The following is a 20,398-nucleotide window of genomic DNA, read 5'->3' on the forward strand; positions in this document are numbered from 1 at the left end:
TGGCCACTTTCATGAGTAAATCATGTAAGCCTTATATGATTTACTCATGAAAGTGGCCACTTTCATGAGTAATCACATATACAGTGGGGCAAAAAAGTATTTAGTCAGCCACCGATTGTGCAAGTTCCCCCACTTAAAATGATGACAGAGGTCAGTAATTTGCACCAGAGGTACACTTCAACTGTGAGAGACAGAATGTGAAAAAAAAATCCATGAATTCACATGGTAGGATTTGTAAAGAATTTATTCGTAAATCAGGGTGGAAAATAAGTATTTGGTCACCTCAAACAAGGAAAATCTCTGGCTCTCACAGACCTGTAACGTCTTCTGTAAGAAGCTTTTCTGTCCCCCACTCGTTACCTGTATGAATGGCACCTGTTTGAACTCATCATCTGTATAAAAGACACCTGTCCACAGCCTCAAACAGTCAGACTCCAAACTCCGCCATGGCCAAGACCAAAGAGCTTTCGAAGGACACCAGGAAAAGTATTGTAGACCTGCACCAGACTGGGAAGAGTGAATCTACAATAGGCAAGCAGCTTGGTGTGAAAAAAATCAACTGTGGGAGCAATCATCAGAAAATGGAAGACATACAAGACCACTGATAATCTCCCTCGATCTGGGGCTCCACGCAAGATCTCATCCCGTGGGGTCATAATGATCATGAGAACGGTGAGCAAAGATCCCAGAACCACACGGGGGGACCTGGTGAATGACCTGCAGAGAGCTGGGACCAAAGTAACAAAGGTCACCATCAGTAACACACTACAACGGCAGGGAATCAAATCCCGCAGTGCCAGACGTGTTCCGCTGCTGAAGCCAGTGCATGTCCAGGCCCGTCTGAAGTTTGCCAGAGAGCACATGGATGATACAGCAGAGGATTGGGAGAATGTCATGTGGTCAGATGAAACCAAAGTAGAACTTTTTGGTATAAACTCAACTCGTCGTGTTTGGAGGAAGAAGAATACTGAGTTGCATCCCAAGAACACCATACCTACTGTGAAGCATGGGGGTGGAAACATCATGCTATGGGGCTGTTTTTCTGCCAAGGGGACAGGACGACTGATCCGTGTTAAGGACAGAATGAATGGGGCCATGTATCGTGAGATTTTGAGCCAAAACCTCCTTCCATCAGTGAGAACTTTGAAGATGAAACGAGGCTGGGTCTTCCAACATGACAATGATCCAAAACACACCGCCCGGGCAACAAAGGAGTGGCTCCGTAAGAAGCATTTGAAAGTCCTGGAGTGGCCTAGCCAGTCTCCAGACCTCAACCCCATAGAAAATCTGTGGCGGGAGTTGAAAGTCCGTGTTGCTCGGCGACAGCCCCAAAACATCACTGCTCTCGAGAAGATCTGCATGGAGGAATGGACCAAAATACCAGCTACTGTGTGTGCAAACCTGGTAAAGACCTATAGTAAACGTTTGACCTCTGTTATTGCCAACAAAGGTTATGTTACAAAGTATTGAGTTGTATTTTTGTTATTGACCAAATACTTATTTTCCACCCTGATTTACGAATAAATTCTTTACAAATCCTACCATGTGGATTCATGGATTTTTTTTCCACATTCTGTCTCTCACAGTTGAAGTGTACCTCTGGTGCAAATTACTGACCTCTGTCATCATTTTAGGTGGGGGAACTTGCACAATCGGTGGCTGACTAAATACTTTTTTGCCCCACTGTAAGTTTTTACTATTTCTTTTCCGTATGGGTTGTGCTAACTGGCCTTCCTCTGCTTTTCTTTCTAATTAAAGTTATAACAGTAAAGTAAGCTGGATGTTGACATTTGCGCCATTTTACCCTTTGTGACACACTGTCAGACACACTGTGGACACAGTGCTCAGCGCCATGACCTTTCAGCTGCTCAGCATTTTTTCCCACAAGAGCCCATCTTTCTATTTCATCCCTCTCTGTCTCTGGCCATCTTTCATCTCAGCAAATCTAACAACCTGTCACTCCTGTCACTTTATTACTAGGCATGCATACTGACTAAGGCCATGAGCACAATGAATGATGCTTTATGTCTTGACATTGCAGGACATTTCACATGGCTAAGCAAAATCTCTGGCTAGCTGTCAGTGCAGGGAATGTACTTCAAAACAAAACAACAAGGTAGGGTTGCACAGCAAAAAATACAGACACAACAGTATGGAATGAGTAAAGACTGAATCACAGTGGACGCTATAACAAACCACTATTCTAACCTCCAAATTGCTATCATACTTGGAAGAACCTGCTTCCTGTCTGCCTGCTTTTGGACAAAAACGGCCTATGTATATTTTTGATTCACTTTTTATGTACTCAGCAGGAACAGATGAGTAATGAGTAGACAGTAAACTTTACAAAATACTGTGTGATAAACAAAAAGATTCAAGTTACATACTATTTAAATTTTCTAGGCATTTGTGGGAAATAAAAATACATGTCTTCTAAAATAGAGATTGGATGGACCTGGATTATTGCTCTGAGAGCCACCTCACTTTAACACTCCTGCTGTTAAAGAAATACCAAAGAATATGCACAACTAAACTAAACCGATCGCAATATTACTGAAGGCGTGCTGCTGCTGACCCTATGCTACCTGACATAACAATGCTCTATATAACTGTTGATATGCCATTTTCACTCCACTCTTACTGGAATGCCGAAAGAGTCTGTGACATTGTTAAGTGTGTGAAAACCCTAAAAGAACAGAGACCAAAGAAAGGTGAGACAATGTGTGTAGCGGGAAAAAATGAAGCGCGAGGAAAGCATAACCTGAGGCTAGTGAGTAAAAGCATTTAGCAGTACAAACAGAAAGTGGATGGGAAACTGTGCCGGCGGGTTGCTGACTTAACACATTGTAAAGAAAGGAAAAGAGGAGAGACGAGAAGTTCGGGGGAATAATATAGGCTAGAAAAAAACAACCTAACTGTATCCCTCAGGGATGAACAGACTCTCCCTGTATTCACAGTCAGTCAAACAAATGTTGCAAATACTTGCACACCTCTAATTTGCTTTACCTGTTACCACTCTGTCTTTTACCCACCGTGAAAAACTGAGATTCACTAAAATTCAAATAGTATTTTAAGTTATACACGGATAAACTCCAGTTCAAATATAAAACTCTTCTTAAAATGAACAGACAAACAATACAGTTTTCACATTAATGTTAATGAGTGACAAACACTTAAGGAAATCCCTCCAAGATGCTTGGAGAGCTGTGAATATCTTTCCCAGTGCAATGGAGGATAAGAGGTTGGTGCAATAACTGCAGCTGGCATCCGGAGGTGTGAAAAAACTATCCATGTCATGTGTGATACGTGTTTCCAACACGCTAGTCGTAGCCCTACACATATATAGGTTATATATAAGTTTGACTGAATACTCGCAAAACCCAGTACTTGCTACAAAACCTGTCCAATAATCCAGTGTGTTTATTTAATCACCTCTTGCTTGTGCTTTGATAACATGACACATAAAAGACTGCTGCTTCTTAATTGGTTTGTTTCAAATGGTGCTTACCTTGTGGGGCTGACCAAACACTGGATTTCCAGCACAGCGTTGGTTGATGACATCTCTGATCAGGTGTTTTTGTCCATTGTAGGTGGTGAGGATGCTGATGCGCTCAGCTGGGTAGCCCAACAGACGCATGTACATGTATAGAGCCACAGAATACTCTGCCTCTGCCAGGTTCTTAACAGAGAGAGAGAAAGCTTGGTCAGAATAACATTATATTACTGAAATAAACAACCATTGCTGCCCAACCTCTGGGGCTGAAAAATGAAACTTGTGCTAAAGTGGTACATATTGCAGTCCCTCAAACTGCCACTTATAGCTAGCTCCAGAAGAAACTCAGTCCCTAATGAATTCCATGTTAAAGGAGGTTTTGATAACCTCAGACCACCATATTTTATAATGACACCAGGGACTATTGAGTAAATTGCAGCCTCTTGGTCACACACACACAACACATGCCTGCACACCATTTGCTTGCATCAGCCGAAAAAGTGATGATACATAAATAAGCCTGTCCTGCACTGTTGTAAACTACTGTGCATCATGTGTTTTGCACATCATTATGAGACCAGTATATAAGCTGAGTATTAGTATAATGACAACAAATTTTACTTTGACAGGAAACAGCTGTCAGCACCAGAAACATGTTGTGTAACTAAGTTACAGTGAAATGGCCTACTGCTTGTTCATCATAGAAGGGAATGTTATTCATACATATTGAAGTATATATAACATAGTGAAAGCAGGCAAGATACATTTAACAAGCTAGTGTTTGGCTGCAAATTTGCTATGTTGCACAAATGTGGTGAAGTTTAGCTAAAACAAAATTGGCAGCTTAAGTAATTTAGAATAATTAGCCAACTTGTTTGTTGATATTGGAGTCCAAGCTACCACTTGCTATTGAAGCTCTCTGTTTACGCTGTGAGCAGACGAGAGGCACTGAAGTGATCAGAAGCAAGTGTAAACATCAGATTTCTGGAATTTTCACGGAAAATCACAACCCCATCGTTTACACAGACATTAGTCCCCAGTCAATCTGAGGCAACTAAGAGAGTCAGGGACAGTCTCTTTATGTTGCAATCACTCAGAAACTGGCAATGAAAAGCATTTAACTGCTGAAAAAGGTTACCTAACGTACATTTAAAATGCTCACAAACATGTGTTTTTTCTCCTTTTTGTCACTATGCACAACACAGGAGCTCTCTGTGCTTCATAGATAGAAACGCACATTCAAATAACCACACTGACAATGGCTACAATGTTACTACCTACACCTATCTGATATAATGATTATAATGATTTCTCTTTCATTTCCAATTACAAAGGACCTAGAACTACATCAAAGTTTTTCTCCCAATGTGAATACATGTAAAACGTTATTCACCAAATTAACAATCAACAAATTCCCAAGCCTGTGCACCCTGGTTCCAAGGCTACATTCTGTCCTTCAAATAAAACCCAAAAAAGAAAAGAAATAAAGGCAGCGCCATGTATTATTCATTCAGTTTCAATTAAATGTGGACTGCTGCCTCGCATCTTTGATAATAATGTATGCAGCTTCATCAACAGTTCCTGAGCTAGCTGCACTAGAGTCAGCACATCAAAAACAATGACATCCTTTATTCTTAGTCCCTTATTACCTGCCTACAAATGGCACAGATAATTAAAAATCGCAACTTACTTCTCCAGCAAAGTTACTTCTAACCCTCTGCATTTACAGATCATCTACAAAACCACAATCATGTAGCAAAAGGCAAAAATGCATATCTCATACACACACACACACACACACACAATTAAATAGACATTCAAGTAAAAATCTGTGACGCTTCCAGATTTGTGTCTTTCATTTGCATGTCTAACATACATCAGATCTAAAGCCTAAACCCCAAAAGAAGCTGGCAACTATTACAAGGTCAGACCTAAGCCATTGAAATTTGAGCCAGTGGTTCGTGACTGCAAAAGGACTAGATAGGATAGAATGATCAAACATGCACCGAGGAGAGAGGGTTACACACAGATACACTTTAGAGTAGATACAAGAACATTATTGATATCGAGAGGCATAAATTCAGGCTACCTGTAAGTAAACTCCACCATGCAGGTTGCTCTTATGCAATTTAAAATGTAGCTTGTAGAGCAGAAATTTCTATAACTAACAAGCCTAGTGGCTGAGGGAGGCAATTTCCAAACAGAAGATGTGGATTTAGATAGGCATCTTACTCTTCATGAGCCATTTGACAACAGTGAGGTTGAGTCTCAGTTGGCTGAGACTCAACAGGGAAAGAGCTTTAGCAAATGAGGCAAAGCACGGGAAAAAGACCCTTTGTACTATATTTTGTGCACACAGTATTTGTGTATGGGTTCTGCACAGTTCACGCGCAACCACAAAGCAGTGGTTGTGGCAGTGTTTGTTCAGCTGCGACATGTATTCAGTGTACACTGGATACAATTGTTCCTCTAGTGTCAAATTTATCCCCTTTGGTTTCCAGGAAAGTGCATCTGTGTGTGTGCTTGTCAAGCATAACGAATGATATTGAGGAGATTCCCTTGAGGAGACTCAAAATGGCAACTGGCAAATAGAGTTGAGGTTCATGTGACCTGGTACCGCGAGAAGCACACATGGTGCTGAATTAAGAACAATAAGAAGCTTTAGGGACTTGAGTGTGCACAGCGTGAATGTAGTTGCAAGATTCATGAAGCAATATGATCCACTTAATGGGTATGCAGGTTCTAAATTGAAAGCTTCAATTTGATATTTCAATCATTACACACGATACCTTATCTGAAATCCAGTGCTGTCGGCTCTGATTACTACAAACTCTTTTAAGTATATGTTCCCTTTCAGTCGATTCACTCGGTACAACACATAAGTATGGGATATCACGCCCTCGCGTGTCCTGGCTGAAGAAACCTTTATTCACGCCTTTACGGCAGATGACGTGTGATGACACGCGCAAGGCCCCGCCCGCACATATAGCCGCTGCCATCACCGTCATCCCTCAGTTCTTACGCTCTTCACCTCGCTGAGAACACCTCTGCTGAGTTGGGCTAGTTAGCTACTGCTAGTTAGCTCCGTTGTCTGCCCACTTGAACCTAGCTTAACTGCCCCTGTTGGTGTTAGCCTCCACCGCCCAGCTGGTGCGTAGGCTGCCCGCGGAGCGCTATTTTCAAGTTTTTCTTGTGCAGCGTTTCGCTTTGCGTTTTGGGAATGGACTCCAAACCGAAGCGAGCAAAGCAGAAATCTTCTGTTCGCCCCTGTCCTCAGGGATGTGGTTTCTCTTTGCACGACAGCGACCAGCACGATGCCTGCCCTGTCTGCCTGGGGATCGTCCACGCTAGGAGAGCGTTGACGGAGCCCGAAGCTTGTGCGTTTTGTCGCCAGCTCCGACGCTCGACCCTGGAAAGACGGGTGACGTTTGTGGAAAGAGTGCTGGGACGCTCGGCTGTCGCACGGCATGACCCTCTTCTTTCCGAGTCTGGAGCCCCGGCTTCGTCCGAGTCCGAAGACGAAAATTTTCAGGTCGATGTCCCCGCGATTAGCTGGGCTGACCACATGGAATACGTTGACGGGTTAGCCGATGACGGACCGGAACCATGCAGGAGCGCTGACGGGCTTCAGCCTGGGTTGAAGCCCGCCAGCGCTCCCCAGGAAGACGATGACGTGCTGGACATCGGCCTGGACATCCATGGTTTGTCGGAGGATGAGCAGGAGAGCTCATTGTCGACCCAATATGCCGCCGCTGCTGCGCCGGTCGGCCACGATGACACCTCTCTTTTCTCCCTGTTTCGCCGTGCCGCTGAGAAGCTGCAGGTGGACTGGCCCTCTCCTCCACCAGCTCGGAAGCCGTCGCGGTTTGCGGGTTTTTTCCTTCCACCGGAGCCCGCAACGGCCAAAAACTGCCTTCCCATGTTCCCAGACTTTCTCTGCGAGCTAACAGCGTCATGGGACAAACCTCTGTCTACCCGCGTCACTGTGCCCGGCTATGGACAGTACATGGAATTGGACGGCGCCGAGGGAGCTGGTTTAGCTAACCCACCCCCTATGGAGCCGTCTCTGGCTGCTTATCTGGCCCCGTCCCATAACCATGGTGTCGGTGGCCCCGCAACTCTGCCGTCCAAGCACTGCAGATTCTCGGCCTCGCAGCTGGAGAAGATTTATCGGGCTCAGGCCGGCACCGCTCGAGCCATGAGCTCCGTCACCATGCTCCAGACGTACCAAGCAATGTGCCTGGCGGAGCTTGGATCGCTGGTTCCGGAGGACAGCCCGCTGTCACCTCTTCTTAACGAGGTTAGAGTCACCACGGATTACATCCTCCGTGCGTCTCGCTGTGCAGCGCTCTCCCTGGGCAGAGGGATGGCTTCGACAGTGGTGGCGCAGAGGCACCTGTGGCTGACCCTCTCCGACGTCCCTGATAGAGACAGAGCTGTGTATCTGGACGCACCAGTGTCTGCGGCTGGGTTATTCGGACATTCACTTGAAGCCATTCAGGCTAGATTCGATCTGAGGAAGAAGCAGACGGAAGCTCTGCGCGACATCATCCCCAGACGCCAGCCCCAGCCCAAGCCCACTGCTAGCTCTCACAGGCCCGCCGCTCCTCTGACAGCTGGCAAGAGACCGGCGCCCACTGCTGGAGTGGGAGGGCCGCCGGCGAGAGCACGTACTCCGGCCCGAGCTCCACGCCAGTCGGCCTGGGGCAAAGGCCCTCCCCCGGGCCCCCGACGGGACCCGACGCCCAGGAGGAAGAAGCCTCAGCCCTCCTAGCTGTGATTGCGAGTGGGGAAGGGATCCGGCAGCAGGGAGACGCTGCTCTTACCCCTCTGTTGCCGCACAAGAGGTGCCGCTTAAGTTCTGTTCAGGTTGTCAGCCCCAGAAGGCGCTGCACTTCCCTATCGCGGTCTCCCAAGCACATAACCCCTGCACACGGTTCAGATGTGTTGAATGTTCAAGCGACCACATCGAGTGTTCCCGCTGTTTTTCATTGTTATGCCCCGGAAAAGGTGCACCCAACAAAATGTATAAATGTACATGTTCCCATGTTGCAATCAATAAAGAGTGTTGTTTACTCTCAAACAATCTCAAATGCTCAACCTGCAGGCGAAATGAGCCAGGTCAGGCAGGGGATGCAGTCCCCTGCAGACACACTGGGGGGCGACGGCGCCCCGCCGTCAGTGCTGCAGGCCAGCCGGCTGGCTGCTCACTTCCCTCAGTGGCGCGCTTGCGCCCCCTCTCCGTGGGTGCTGCAAACCGTTGCCATGGGTTACCGGTTGCAGTTCCGGGTCAAGCCGCCTCGTTTCCAAAGAGTCGTGAACACGATTGTCAACCCCGAGGCAGCCTTGGTACTCAGAGAGGAAATACAGGCGCTATTACAGAAGAGAGCAATACGGGTGGTCCCCGCTTCGGAGACGGACAAAGGTTGGTACAGCCGTTATTTTGTCATTCCGAAGAAAGGGGGAGGGCTTCGTCCCATCCTCGACCTGCGAGTCTTGAACACGTACCTGCGAACGTACAGGTTCAGGATGCTAACACTCAGACAGCTCCTGAGTGCAGTCGGCCCGGGAGATTGGTTTGCGACAATCGATCTAACAGATGCTTATTTTCATGTCGCTATACACCCGAAACACAGGCAGTTTCTGAGGTTTGCATTCGAGGGCGTAGCCTACGAATACCTAGTGCTGCCGTTCGGGCTGTCGCTCGCTCCCCGCACCTTTACGAAATGTGCCGAGGCAGCGCTAGCGCCCCTCAGGAAGAGGGGCATCCGCATCTTGGCCTACCTGGACGACTGGGCTCTCGTGGCTTGCTCCAGAGAACAGGCGGAGACGCAGCTGTCGCGGGTTCTGTCACACATTCAGACACTGGGGTTCTCTGTGAACTTTCAGAAGAGCTCGCTAATCCCAGGTCAACAGATCGCTTTTCTCGGTCTGGAAATATGCTCTCTTTCCAGCCGCGCACGGTTGTCAGAGCACAGAGTGGCCGCGTTTCATCGCTGCCTCGCTCAATTTCAGCTGGGACGCAGACTGCGTTTCCAGACGATATTGCGCTTGTTGGGCATGATGGCATCTATGATCGCCGTAGTGCCGCTTGGGCTGTTGAAAATGAGAGCGTTTCAACGCTGGACTCTCTCTCACCGTTTGTGTGCTTCGCGTCACCTCCGGAGGAGGCTGCCGGTAACTGCGTCTTGCATGCTAGCTCTCCGTCCTTGGAGGGAGCCCGGGCTACTGCACCAGGGCTCTCGGATTGGGAGGGTGTTGTTTCGCAAGGTGGTGTCCACAGATGCTTCCCTAAGTGGGTGGGGAGCGCTGTGCGAGGGTGCGTCAGTGAGAGGGATCTGGTCCGCGGCTCAGCGCCAGCTGCACATCAACCACTTAGAGCTGTTAGCAGTGTTCTTAGCTCTAAAGCGTTTCCGTCCAGTCCTGCAGGGCCAGCATGTCTTAGTCAGGACGGACAATTCAACAGTGGTGTCTTATATAAACAGGCAGGGAGGAACACGCTCTCTTCCCCTGTTGCAGCTGTCTCGCTCTCTGCTGTTATGGTGCAGTGTTCATTTTCTGACTCTAAGAGCCACCCATGTCCCGGGCCACCTGAACCTGGGGCCGGACCTTCTCTCCAGGGGGGGTCCTCTGGTGAGAGAATGGAGGTTACACCCTTCAATAGTGGCTCAGATTTGGGATCTATTTGGCGAGGCGCAAATAGATCTTTTTGCTTCCAGGGTGAATGCTCACTGCCCCCTGTACTTCTCCATAATCGACCACGATGCACCCTTGGGCTTGGACGCGCTAGCGCACCAATGGCCAGACGTGCTCCTGTATGCATTTCCCCCAGTGGAAATGATATCTCCAATTCTGGAGAGGGTGCGTCGGCATTCCCTCTCTCTGATCCTGGTGGCCCCTTGGTGGCCCGCGAAGTCGTGGTATGCAGAAATAATCAGCCTGCTTGCAGCAAGTCCTTGGCAGCTTCCTCTCCGCAGGGATCTCCTCTCTCAGGCGGGGGGGGAAGTGTTTCATCCGCGCCCGGATCTGTGGCACCTTCATGCTTACCTGCTGAGAGGTTAAACTTGGTTGCTAAGGGTCTGCCACCTAGTGTGGTAGCGACGATTCAGAGCGCCAGGGCCTCGTCTACTAGAGGCTTGTACGCTTACAAATGGCGAGCCTTCGAGCGATGGTGCCAGGTCCGCCACACTCTCCCATTTCAGTGCTCTATTGTGGATGTTTTGACATTCCTGCAGGAGCTGTTGGATAAAGGCCTTTCGTTTTCGACGATCAAGGTTTATTTAGCGGCTATATCTGCTTGTCATATCGGTTTTGACGGGGTGACACCAGGTGCGCATCCCCTCGCCGTGCGTTTTCTGAAAGGGGTTCGCCGGCTGAGGCCCGTGCTTAAGTCCAGTGTCCCGGCTTGGGACTTGTCTTTGGTGCTGGAGGCCCTTTGTGGCCCTCCGTTTGAACCCGTTGAGTCGGTAGATATGAAACTTCTTTCGTATAAGACCGCATTACTTCTCGCTTTGGCCTCGGCGAAGCGAGTGGGGGACCTTCATGCGCTGTCTGTGCATCCTGCCTGCACACAGTTTTCTCCTGATGGCCGCAAGGTCGTATTGCGTCCGAATGCCGCCTATCTTCCCAAGGTCATGCCTGCATCTTATAGTTCAATGGAGTTTGAGTTGCTGAGCTTTTGCTCCCCTCCTTTTGAATCTGAGGAGCAGAGGAGGGTGCATTCTCTTTGTCCGGTGCGTGCACTACGCACCTACATTGAGCGCACTCGGGATGTGCGTTTGTGTGACCAGTTGTTTGTCTGCTTCGCTAATCCGAATAGAGGTAGAGCTCTGTCCAGACAGAGGCTGTCCCACTGGATTGTAGAAGCTATCTCGCTGGCATACAGCACCGGAGGTTTTGCGTTGCCCCACGGGGTGGGAGCTCATTCCACCAGGGGGATGGCGACCTCATGGGCTCTTTTTAGAGGGGTGCCTGTGGCTGATATTTGTGCAGCGGCTAATTGGGCGTCGCCGCACACTTTTGTGCGGTTTTATCGGTTGGACGTTACAGCCCCTTCGGTGGCTCATGCTGTCCTTTCTGCTGGGTCTACCACTCACTAAGGATGTGGTGGTCCCGTTCCGGTTCGGTGGCTGCTCTGCGGGGCGTGTATATAGGTCCCATACTTATGTGTTGTACCGAGTGAATCGACTGAAAGGGAACGATTAGTTATGTCTATAACTTCTGTTCCCTGAAGGAGAGGAACGAGGTACAACACAGGGTGGCCCCACTGAGCAGTTGGCTCGGTGAAGAGCGGCTATCGAACTGAGGGATGACGGTGATGGCAGCGGCTATATGTGCGGGCGGGGCCTTGCGCGTGTCATCACACGTCATCTGCCGTAAAGGCGTGAATAAAGGTTTCTTCAGCCAGGACACGCGAGGGCGTGATATCCCATACTTATGTGTTGTACCTCGTTCCTCTCCTTCAGGGAACAGAAGTTATAGACATAACTAATCGTTTTATTTACAGTATCTTACATTTCTATAAGCGATACTATTTTTATTTCTCTTCTTGGAGAAATGTAATTTATTTTTTGTTTTTTTACTTCTTGGGCTGGTGCACTGCAAAAGTAAACACCCCTATCAACCCTGCCCTGTGCCCAGACACAGTCTTTGTGCCTCAGCAATGTCAGGATGAAACACAGTCTGTCTTCCGGTGTGAAGGACAAACCGCCTGGTCTGTGCTGGGCAGCCAATGTTAGCTGCACACTAAGCAGAGTGATGAATATATTATATGGACTGGTAGCTGAACCAGTGAAATTTAAAAATGAATGAACTGCTGTACAACAACCAATTTAGAGGAAATGGGGGCTAGAGAGAATATGCTTCTGTTTCCTGCTGGAAGTGTGAATGTGTTTATTTGTAAAGGAGTGTAGTTCCACAGCTTGTGTAACATGAACCATTTCAGCTATTCAAACAATTTCTGTACCTGTGCTACATATATACACAAAATAATAATGGTGTTCTGTTTGGAGTATTCAGTTATTTCAATTGAAGTAGCTCATACTTTGTTGTTTTTACATTTTTAAAATTAGTATTAAGATATTGGCAATATGTTGGACAAATGGCATACAAGGATGTGCAAGGATTACATCAAGTGTGTTCATTCGTGTGATCTACTAACCTGATAAAAGTAAGGGTTGGGCTCAGATTCTCCCACCCCATTGAAGTCTTCCACGTTAATTAGCTGGAAATCAAACGTCAGGCCAGGGTTGGGCACCTGAAACTCGGGAAGTTGCTGAACGTGAGGCAGGTTTCCCAGGTGTTTGTAGCGCCAGTTGTACAAATTGCACAGGCTGTGAGATAGCAACACAAACACGCATTAGGTCACATCTGTGTTACTGTAATACAGTTTCCCTGACAGGACCACTGGAAATTTTAATCAATCAGCACAATCAGGGTTCCCACAGCTTAAGGCAAGGCAGATATATTTATTGTGTTTAATGCAACTAAAACTGAAATGCAAGATCAATTTTACAGTAAATAAAGAAAAATATTGCAATTTCTCCATTCTAATTCAATTTCTGGGGGTTAGAAATAACCTCGCTCAGTTATTTAAACAATGCAGCACATCTTGGGCTGAGCTATGTCCTGTGAACTAACATCCCAAATATCTGGACTGGACTTTTTTTCTCACGTCAAAAGAGAACAAGCAGATTTTTTTTCCTTCTTGCTTCATACAAGACAACTGATGCACAAAACGCCAGATTTCAGGCATTTGATCTTTCTTCATTGGTGTTGTCATTTTTGTGCATGTTACCATGATAACAGGTGTTATTCTGATTATGTTGCTATGCTCTGCAGTCTGCAGTCAGAGAACAGATGGGCTCTTCTCAGTAAATCCAGTAAAGGTATCATTTCCCAACTCTGGCTGTTTAAACAGAGTCTGCCTGACCATCCTGCTTGCCCGGCATTACTACACAAATGTTTTCTCCATTACCAAGCAAAAACATTTCTTTTGACAAAGGCTCAATAACTAAATATACTAAAATGAACTGATTTATCTTTAACTGTTTGCTAATGATTTAATGCAAACTTGAACATTCTGAAGCAATAAGTTAATAAGTTTGAGTTTTTTTGAATCAAGGTTAAGACCACTGACTTGCATCCATAAAATAAAGCACTGTAAAGCATAAAGGTATATAGAAAGAATAATTACTATTAAATTACTATTCAATTATGTTTAAAGAACTGTTTCCGAATTACATTTAAACATTACGTTTTTTTTAATCCTTGTGAGCCCCTGTGGGTAGTGAGATTGTATTTTGCTTGGTGACCCACCTTGCACGTGCACGGCCCTGTGCATCCAAGTCTATTGTGGGCACACCTAGGCGCACAAATCGGGTGAAGAGAGACTGCTCCATGTTGGAGTACTTCTGGAAAGCCATGTTCTTGATGACTGGGGGCAACTGGTGGTGGTCGCCAATCATGATCCAGCGCTTTAGCCTGCTGTAGCCATCCTCTGGGTTCTGCAGATAGAGGAACATAAGATGATCAAGCAGTAAAAAAAAATAATAATAATAATAAAATAGAGATACTGTGACAATATACAGTGATCAGTGAAGGTGCAACAGTTAATTTAGGTTTATATTTTAATTTCCAAATCATCATCTGGCATGCTTACTCTAACAAACATATAATGTGTCATACTGTAAAATGCAGTGATGTTATTTGGAGCTGGACCTCACAAAGATCTAATATCCCACCCATTGTCTAAGATTGTTTTAAAGTGTGATCACTGGTTGTGTTTGAAAAGCTGGTAGTAAAAGGGAAGTGGAGGACAATGATCCTGGCCAAAGCCTCTGACTGGCACAGTGGTGAGGAGAGATAATGAGGAGTTCTGGCAAGGTTGCTGGATAGGCTGGTGTGCCTAATGATCTTTTCCGTAAACAGAAATTACAACACAGAATGTTAGTCATAGCTACCAGAGACCAACACCATTTTTATGGAGCCCATTAGGAAAACCTTAATGGGGAAAGTCAATTTGAAAAGGCTACTGATGTAAAGATTAAACTACACAAACCAGTCACAATGACAAATCCTGGCAGGTTTTGTGAGAATAATTTTTCAGTCAAGATTAACAGTCAAAACAAGTTAGCATTTCGGTTACCTGTAGTAATAGAGGGATGAAAGTCTCAATTTCCAGAATCTGTGCAGCTTCTTCCATCAGGATGTTGTCATACTAATAAAGAAAGGAACAGCTTGATGTAACTTCAATAAATAAACTAACTGCATCCAGACAAAATACAACCAGATTATTGGGAATGTATTTTTAAACTGACAAAAGTCTACCTTAAATCCCAGCTCCACTAGGTCGTGACGTTTGAGTGCAGCGTGTGTGCAGGTCATGGCAATGATTTTGGCTTCTTTCACTAGCAGATATTTGGAGCGATCTAGTCCACTTCTTAGCAGCTCGAAGGCCCTGAATTCCTTTTCGGATAGAAGAAAAGTGATACTCAGGAATGACGTCACAGAGCTATGTTATAAACCAGATTGATAGGGAACAAAAAAGTAAAATATTATCACAAAGAATTAAAATTGCTGACATTTATTCTGTATTGAGTCATTTTTAAAGGTTTTTTTCATACTAGTGTGGGGGATGACTTTAATGAACAATTAGTATGACAGATGATGGCTAATATAAAAATCTCTTGTAACATAATAGAATCTTAAATTTAAAAAAAGCACATTTCAATATTCAGAAATCCAGTCAGCACACATCACGATACACTGAGTGGCTTATCTTTCATCCAAATGTTTGAATATCTCCAACTGACTCTACTTTTCTTTGCTGAATTGCCTAATTCAAAGTGACACCCGGAAGATGAACCACAATTCTAAACTTCAACAAAGTCATGATGGACATCTAAATGACTGGAAACTTACAGTACTCCACTTTTTAATGAAATGTATAATTAACATAATCCCTCTGCTTTCTTCTCTCATTAGAAGTGAGTGTCCTCTTTTTCCATGATGCAGTGATAGAGACTAGCCAGCCGCAGGGCTCTCCTGTGAAGTATGTGGGGTGTATTTTGTTTTTCAGTAGCTGTGGCTTGAGGAGCACTTTAGCAGAGATTTTCTTACATGGGTTACACTATAAAGGAAAATTTGGGGGATTTTGTAACCCAAAAAACAAATCAGTTCATTTCAGGGTGGTGATATGATGACACTACAGAAAGCTGTGGGGGGATGCACAGAAGAGGAGTAATGGTAAACAGGCAAGCTATTTTCAGGTTGGTACACTAGCTCTGGAGGGTAGGGATGGAGGAGAGGAGACTCGGACAGCACCATGGTATAAATATTTAATGTGTTACTATTTTAGCATTAATATTAAACTCATCAATATTCCATGTTTTGATTAAGTCTATTTTTAAACCCCATAGTACCAAATGAGTTGAGGAGTGATATTAAGATTGTTAGAATTCATAGAAGTTGAAAAAAACTAGGAAAAGGGAACCAAAAATAAGTTAAAAAGTGGAATGAAACGGTGGAATTGCAGAGGAGTAAACAGCAGATGTCTATACATGAACGCAGGAGGCACACTGTCTCCCTCTCTCTCTCTGTTTGCCTAGCAATACATTCTTAGGATATTCCTTTGACAGCTTATTCAAAACTGCTTTTACATTTGAAAAGGTAGACAGATAAGCATATTCAGCACAATGTTGCTTCTGCTACCCTGCACCACACAGAGCAATACTTCTTAATGGGTGTACAGATTACACTGCAGCATGGGTGAGGCTCAGGGAGGAGGGAGGAGGTGCTGTGATGCAGTGATACAGAGGCCAGCCAGATAAATCAAGGTCACAACACATGTTGGGATATTACCTCTAGCCAATAACTTTTTTATTGCTTTTCGGAGACCACCTTGGTGTTCCCATAAATCTGAAATGTTTTTGTTATCCCTACAGAAACACTTTGATGGGCTCAGAAGGAATAATAACAGACTTTCAGCTGTGTTTGAGAGCGTGAAGGGGTGTGAAAAAGAGTGACAGAGAAAAACACAGAGCCATGAGCATATCTATAGGCATAACATGCAAGGCGGAATTTTAAACTCAGAATAAACACATCCAGGATTGTGGATTGTCACTATTAGCTGACAACAGTCTGTTAATGTGGGGGCCAGGTAGGCAGTTACTTGTGCAAGAGAGAATGTGCAATACCTGGAAAGACAGCTGGTATGAAAATAATCAAATACAGCAGGTAAAGCTTGTAAAGTTGCTGGCCCTGTGATCTTCTTACCTCCAGCTGGGTAAATATTTTCTTGATGTGGCGATAGCAGCCCTCTGCGATGTCCATGTCCTCCTCATATGACCGACCTTTGAACACAGGCTGGGGTGCATTGGAAAAGTACTTGTGGAAAGGAAAATGTGCAGCAACAGCCTCCACCTCCACGTTCTTGCCCTGTTTTGGTTTTACTTTGCTCATGTACTCTTCCCAGCGGGATATCACCTGTTATGGGGAGAGACAACAGTCACAGAACACCCTCTCAAAGAGTCCCAGTAGTGATATTTAGTATACACCCGAGAATCAGGCATCTATGTCTTATTCGGGTTTGAGTTGCAAGTGTTTGTCACCTTCAATAGAGTGAATCTTTTCTAGCAAGCTGTAATTGCTTTAAAGTGGGCTGTTATGCATGACAGGTGGTCCTGAGATTATGCTGAGAGGAAAATCACACCTGTTCACACCAATAAACTCTTAAGGGTCTGCAGCATTTTATTTGGGAGATTACTAATTAAGGGTTTCAAAAAGTAGCCTTACTTAGCCACGGCATTCAGAAAATGACCAGGGGTATTTTCTCACATGAGCGATGTTTGTATGTTCTCATACAACATTTGTTTTTGGACAGCAGAAGGAGGAGGACTGCCAATCTTAAATGGCTCTGCTAAGCTTAAATTCAGACTATAGAAAAATAGATAAACAAGCAAAAATGAACAAATGAGAAGCAATAGGCTCACTCTTGCTGAGGTGCTCCTGCTGAGTATCTAATAACCAAACCCAAACAGCAGGGTAGCTTATTTCTATAAATACCCCTTTAAAAAAAACAACATTAGGGATAGCATTAATGAGTCTGCTAGAGGACTGAGCTTAATTGCATGTTGAGTATCTGTCTGCACAGATTATTAGGACTACCATGGAAACCTTAATGATATGTACAAAGTCACTGTTATCAACAATCACTCACATTCACATGAATAATCAAGGAAGTATGCTCACGGTCAAGTTATCACTACACCAACAACCTCAAAAGACAAAGAACTATACAGTTGGGTCTGAAAATGTCTGAACAGTAACACCGTAATTTTGATCATTTTGGTTCTGGATGCCTACACAATAGATTTTACCTGAACAACTGAGATTCAATTACAGTCTTTAATTAGAGGGGTAAACAAGAATATTTTTACACAACATTAATTTAGCCCTGACTGAAGGTGAAACCTTGGACTTCTGTGTCAAAAATGTTTATTTTTGGAATTGTTCTATTGAAACTGGGGAAATTGTAGTAGGTAATTGCTAGCAGTGGAAATTCTCCTGCAGCCTGAGGGGACAGTAATGATGAGGTGACAGGAATAAACAGAAAGCATTAAGAGCGTTTCTAAATATTTATATTCTTGACAGAAAGAGCAGATTGCCAGGAGAATGGAAACTTCAATAATGTCTGCATTTCATTCATCAACTGTCTGAGGAGGAGGATGGTCGTTACAGAAATCCATTCTAATTATTTCTGCAAAATATCTCCTTAACTCCATCTGAAAATCAATTTCAAAATCTCTACACAAATGGTGCTTAATGCTTAATAGAAGGATGGATCTGAAAGTGGTTTTTCCCCTTACTTAAGTCACACACAAAATGAATAAAAGATCAGAGTTAGAAGTACATCCAACATTACACGTGAATTTTTTTTCTATATCACAGAAACACATGTACTGCCTTTTCTCTGCAAGAACAGACATGGCACGGCAACATTTACAGCATTTACAGCCTCAAAAACCAGGCCCTTCTGTTTCAAATGCTGCGTGGTCATGAGGTTATATAATAATCCTGTGACAGCTTTGCCCTTGACTTCAACTTCTGAGTGCACCAAAACAACACAAGTCATATCCATAACTGTGTGTGTGTGTGATATCAAAACAATAAAGCAATTGAGAAAACTGAATTGCTTTCTATCAGCACAGTAGTTTTTTAGAATGTTGATGCTGATGTTTTGAGTTTTCCATCCTGTTTCTCACTGATTACTGTCTTTTAAAAATTACCATTTGTTGCAAGTTTATCAACATCAAGGCCAGATACCAATTTTTTGGGGCAGTGAAAAGTATCAGATCTTTTTTCCCCCCTACCCTGAGTTCCTACAGGTGTTTCTGACACTGGAGGATAAACACAGATGTCTGCAGTGGACAATTGCCTATACTTGCTAATTTAGATTGCAGCTATTCACAGTCTTACCTGGTAGAGGTAGAAATGTCCAGCAGTCTCACAGGTATAAGAAACATCTCCTGGGACATCCAAGCTCTCCTGTAACCTTCCCACCTCTCGGAGAAGCTCCAGTCTTCTGGCCAGGACGTAGTTTACCCTTCCATATCTGAGGAGAGCACAGGAGTGTTAGTCAACAATCTAAATGGTTAACCCCTGTAAAAATAAGAAGGCAGTTGAAACAATGAGCCAGCTATAACAAGCTATCACAACATGATACAAGAGTGATATTTAATCTAAATCACACTTCCTATATACACCCAGAAAAAAAAACATGGCATAATAACTAGGGTATGTTTGATTAGTTACACTAACGTTCAATGGCCGAAAATTAATTTGTACCACATAACAGAATTAGAATTAGTAATTTGTAACAAATTGCTTTCTACATAAATCCAACAATGGTCATGACCTAAACCAGCATGTCTCGTGACCTGCATGCATGACTCATAGCAGCGCGTAGTTAAACGTACAATTGAGCAATAAGAAAACCTCAGACTGCAACTTATGGCAAACATGTGAGACAGGGTCTTGTGATTACTGACTTGACTGTGCAGAATATTGGCTGTCTGATTATGGTCACCTGGGGATATACTTCCTTTTCTACGTTCTAACATACATCTCATTATGCAGCTAAACAATACTGCTGAAAAATGTCATCAGATGGCAGTGAGACAACAGACAGGAAGAAGGAGGGGTTACCGGGTAACACTAGAGGTGAACACTATTTTTAGACCCTCTCCAAAGATTCTCGGTCAGCAGATGACTCAAAGACGATCACACTGCTCTGCCTTAGTAAAATTAAATAAAAGTGAGAAGTGACGTTGCCTCTTAGGATGACACACCTGTAATACACTCACCAAAAGCCTAAAATAGATACAAAGGTATAGTGCATGTGCAATGTACATTAATCTACAAGTCTGTCTTAGTGTTTTCGTAAACTCTGATAAATGTAAAACATCTGAATGAGAATGGTGTGTTTCATTTTCTGCCCTAAATTGGAATCATAAAATGATCTTGACAACCTGGGATGCAAATGTAGACCATCCAAAACTAAACAAGGGCTTCCTTAAGCCATCACCAAGATCCCCCTTCTAAAACTCATTAAAATGGCACAAAATTTTTCATGAAATGCATGGAGGCATTGTTAATTAAGGCTGTAGCTTCCCTCTTCGTTAAGCACTCAGAAAAGCACTGCCGTCTATTTTTTATCTCATGTACAGTGTTAATTAAAACTCTCTGGCTCTCTCCTCATTCTGGTGTCAGTGGGGTGGAAGAAGTGTGGAGTCGGCATGTTGTTGTGAGGCAACTGGGCAAGCGGGAACATGTCAACTGCTGCTAGCTAGCTAGAGCTCTTTCTTTTATAATTGCTGCATAATTTAAGAACGCATGAGACTGCCT

General features: G+C 44.5%; 1 protein-coding gene across 3 annotated transcripts in view; it reads right to left on the reverse strand.

Moving 5' to 3' along the window:
- aqr (aquarius intron-binding spliceosomal factor) overlaps positions 1-20,398 on the reverse strand; it is a 54,979-nt gene that overhangs the window by 9,633 nt on the left and 24,948 nt on the right. For all 3 annotated transcript variants that reach the window (XM_085257096.1, XM_085257097.1, XM_085257095.1), the window contains exons 26-32: positions 18,971-19,106; positions 16,769-16,978; positions 14,822-14,959; positions 14,640-14,711; positions 13,811-13,998; positions 12,654-12,825; positions 3,509-3,679 (exon numbers count right to left, since the gene is read on the reverse strand). In XM_085257096.1, the coding sequence (XP_085113222.1) occupies positions 3,509-3,679; positions 12,654-12,825; positions 13,811-13,998; positions 14,640-14,711; positions 14,822-14,959; positions 16,769-16,978; positions 18,971-19,106 (1,087 nt within the window). The remainder of the gene's footprint in view (positions 1-3,508; positions 3,680-12,653; positions 12,826-13,810; positions 13,999-14,639; positions 14,712-14,821; positions 14,960-16,768; positions 16,979-18,970; positions 19,107-20,398) is intronic.

Source organism: Mchenga conophoros, linkage group LG19 (assembly GCF_057382185.1).
Source record: "Mchenga conophoros isolate Kocher_MC1m ecotype Shallow Benthic linkage group LG19, M_conophoros_male_GT1.1, whole genome shotgun sequence".
NCBI classification, from domain to species: Eukaryota; Metazoa; Chordata; class Actinopteri; order Cichliformes; family Cichlidae; genus Mchenga; species Mchenga conophoros.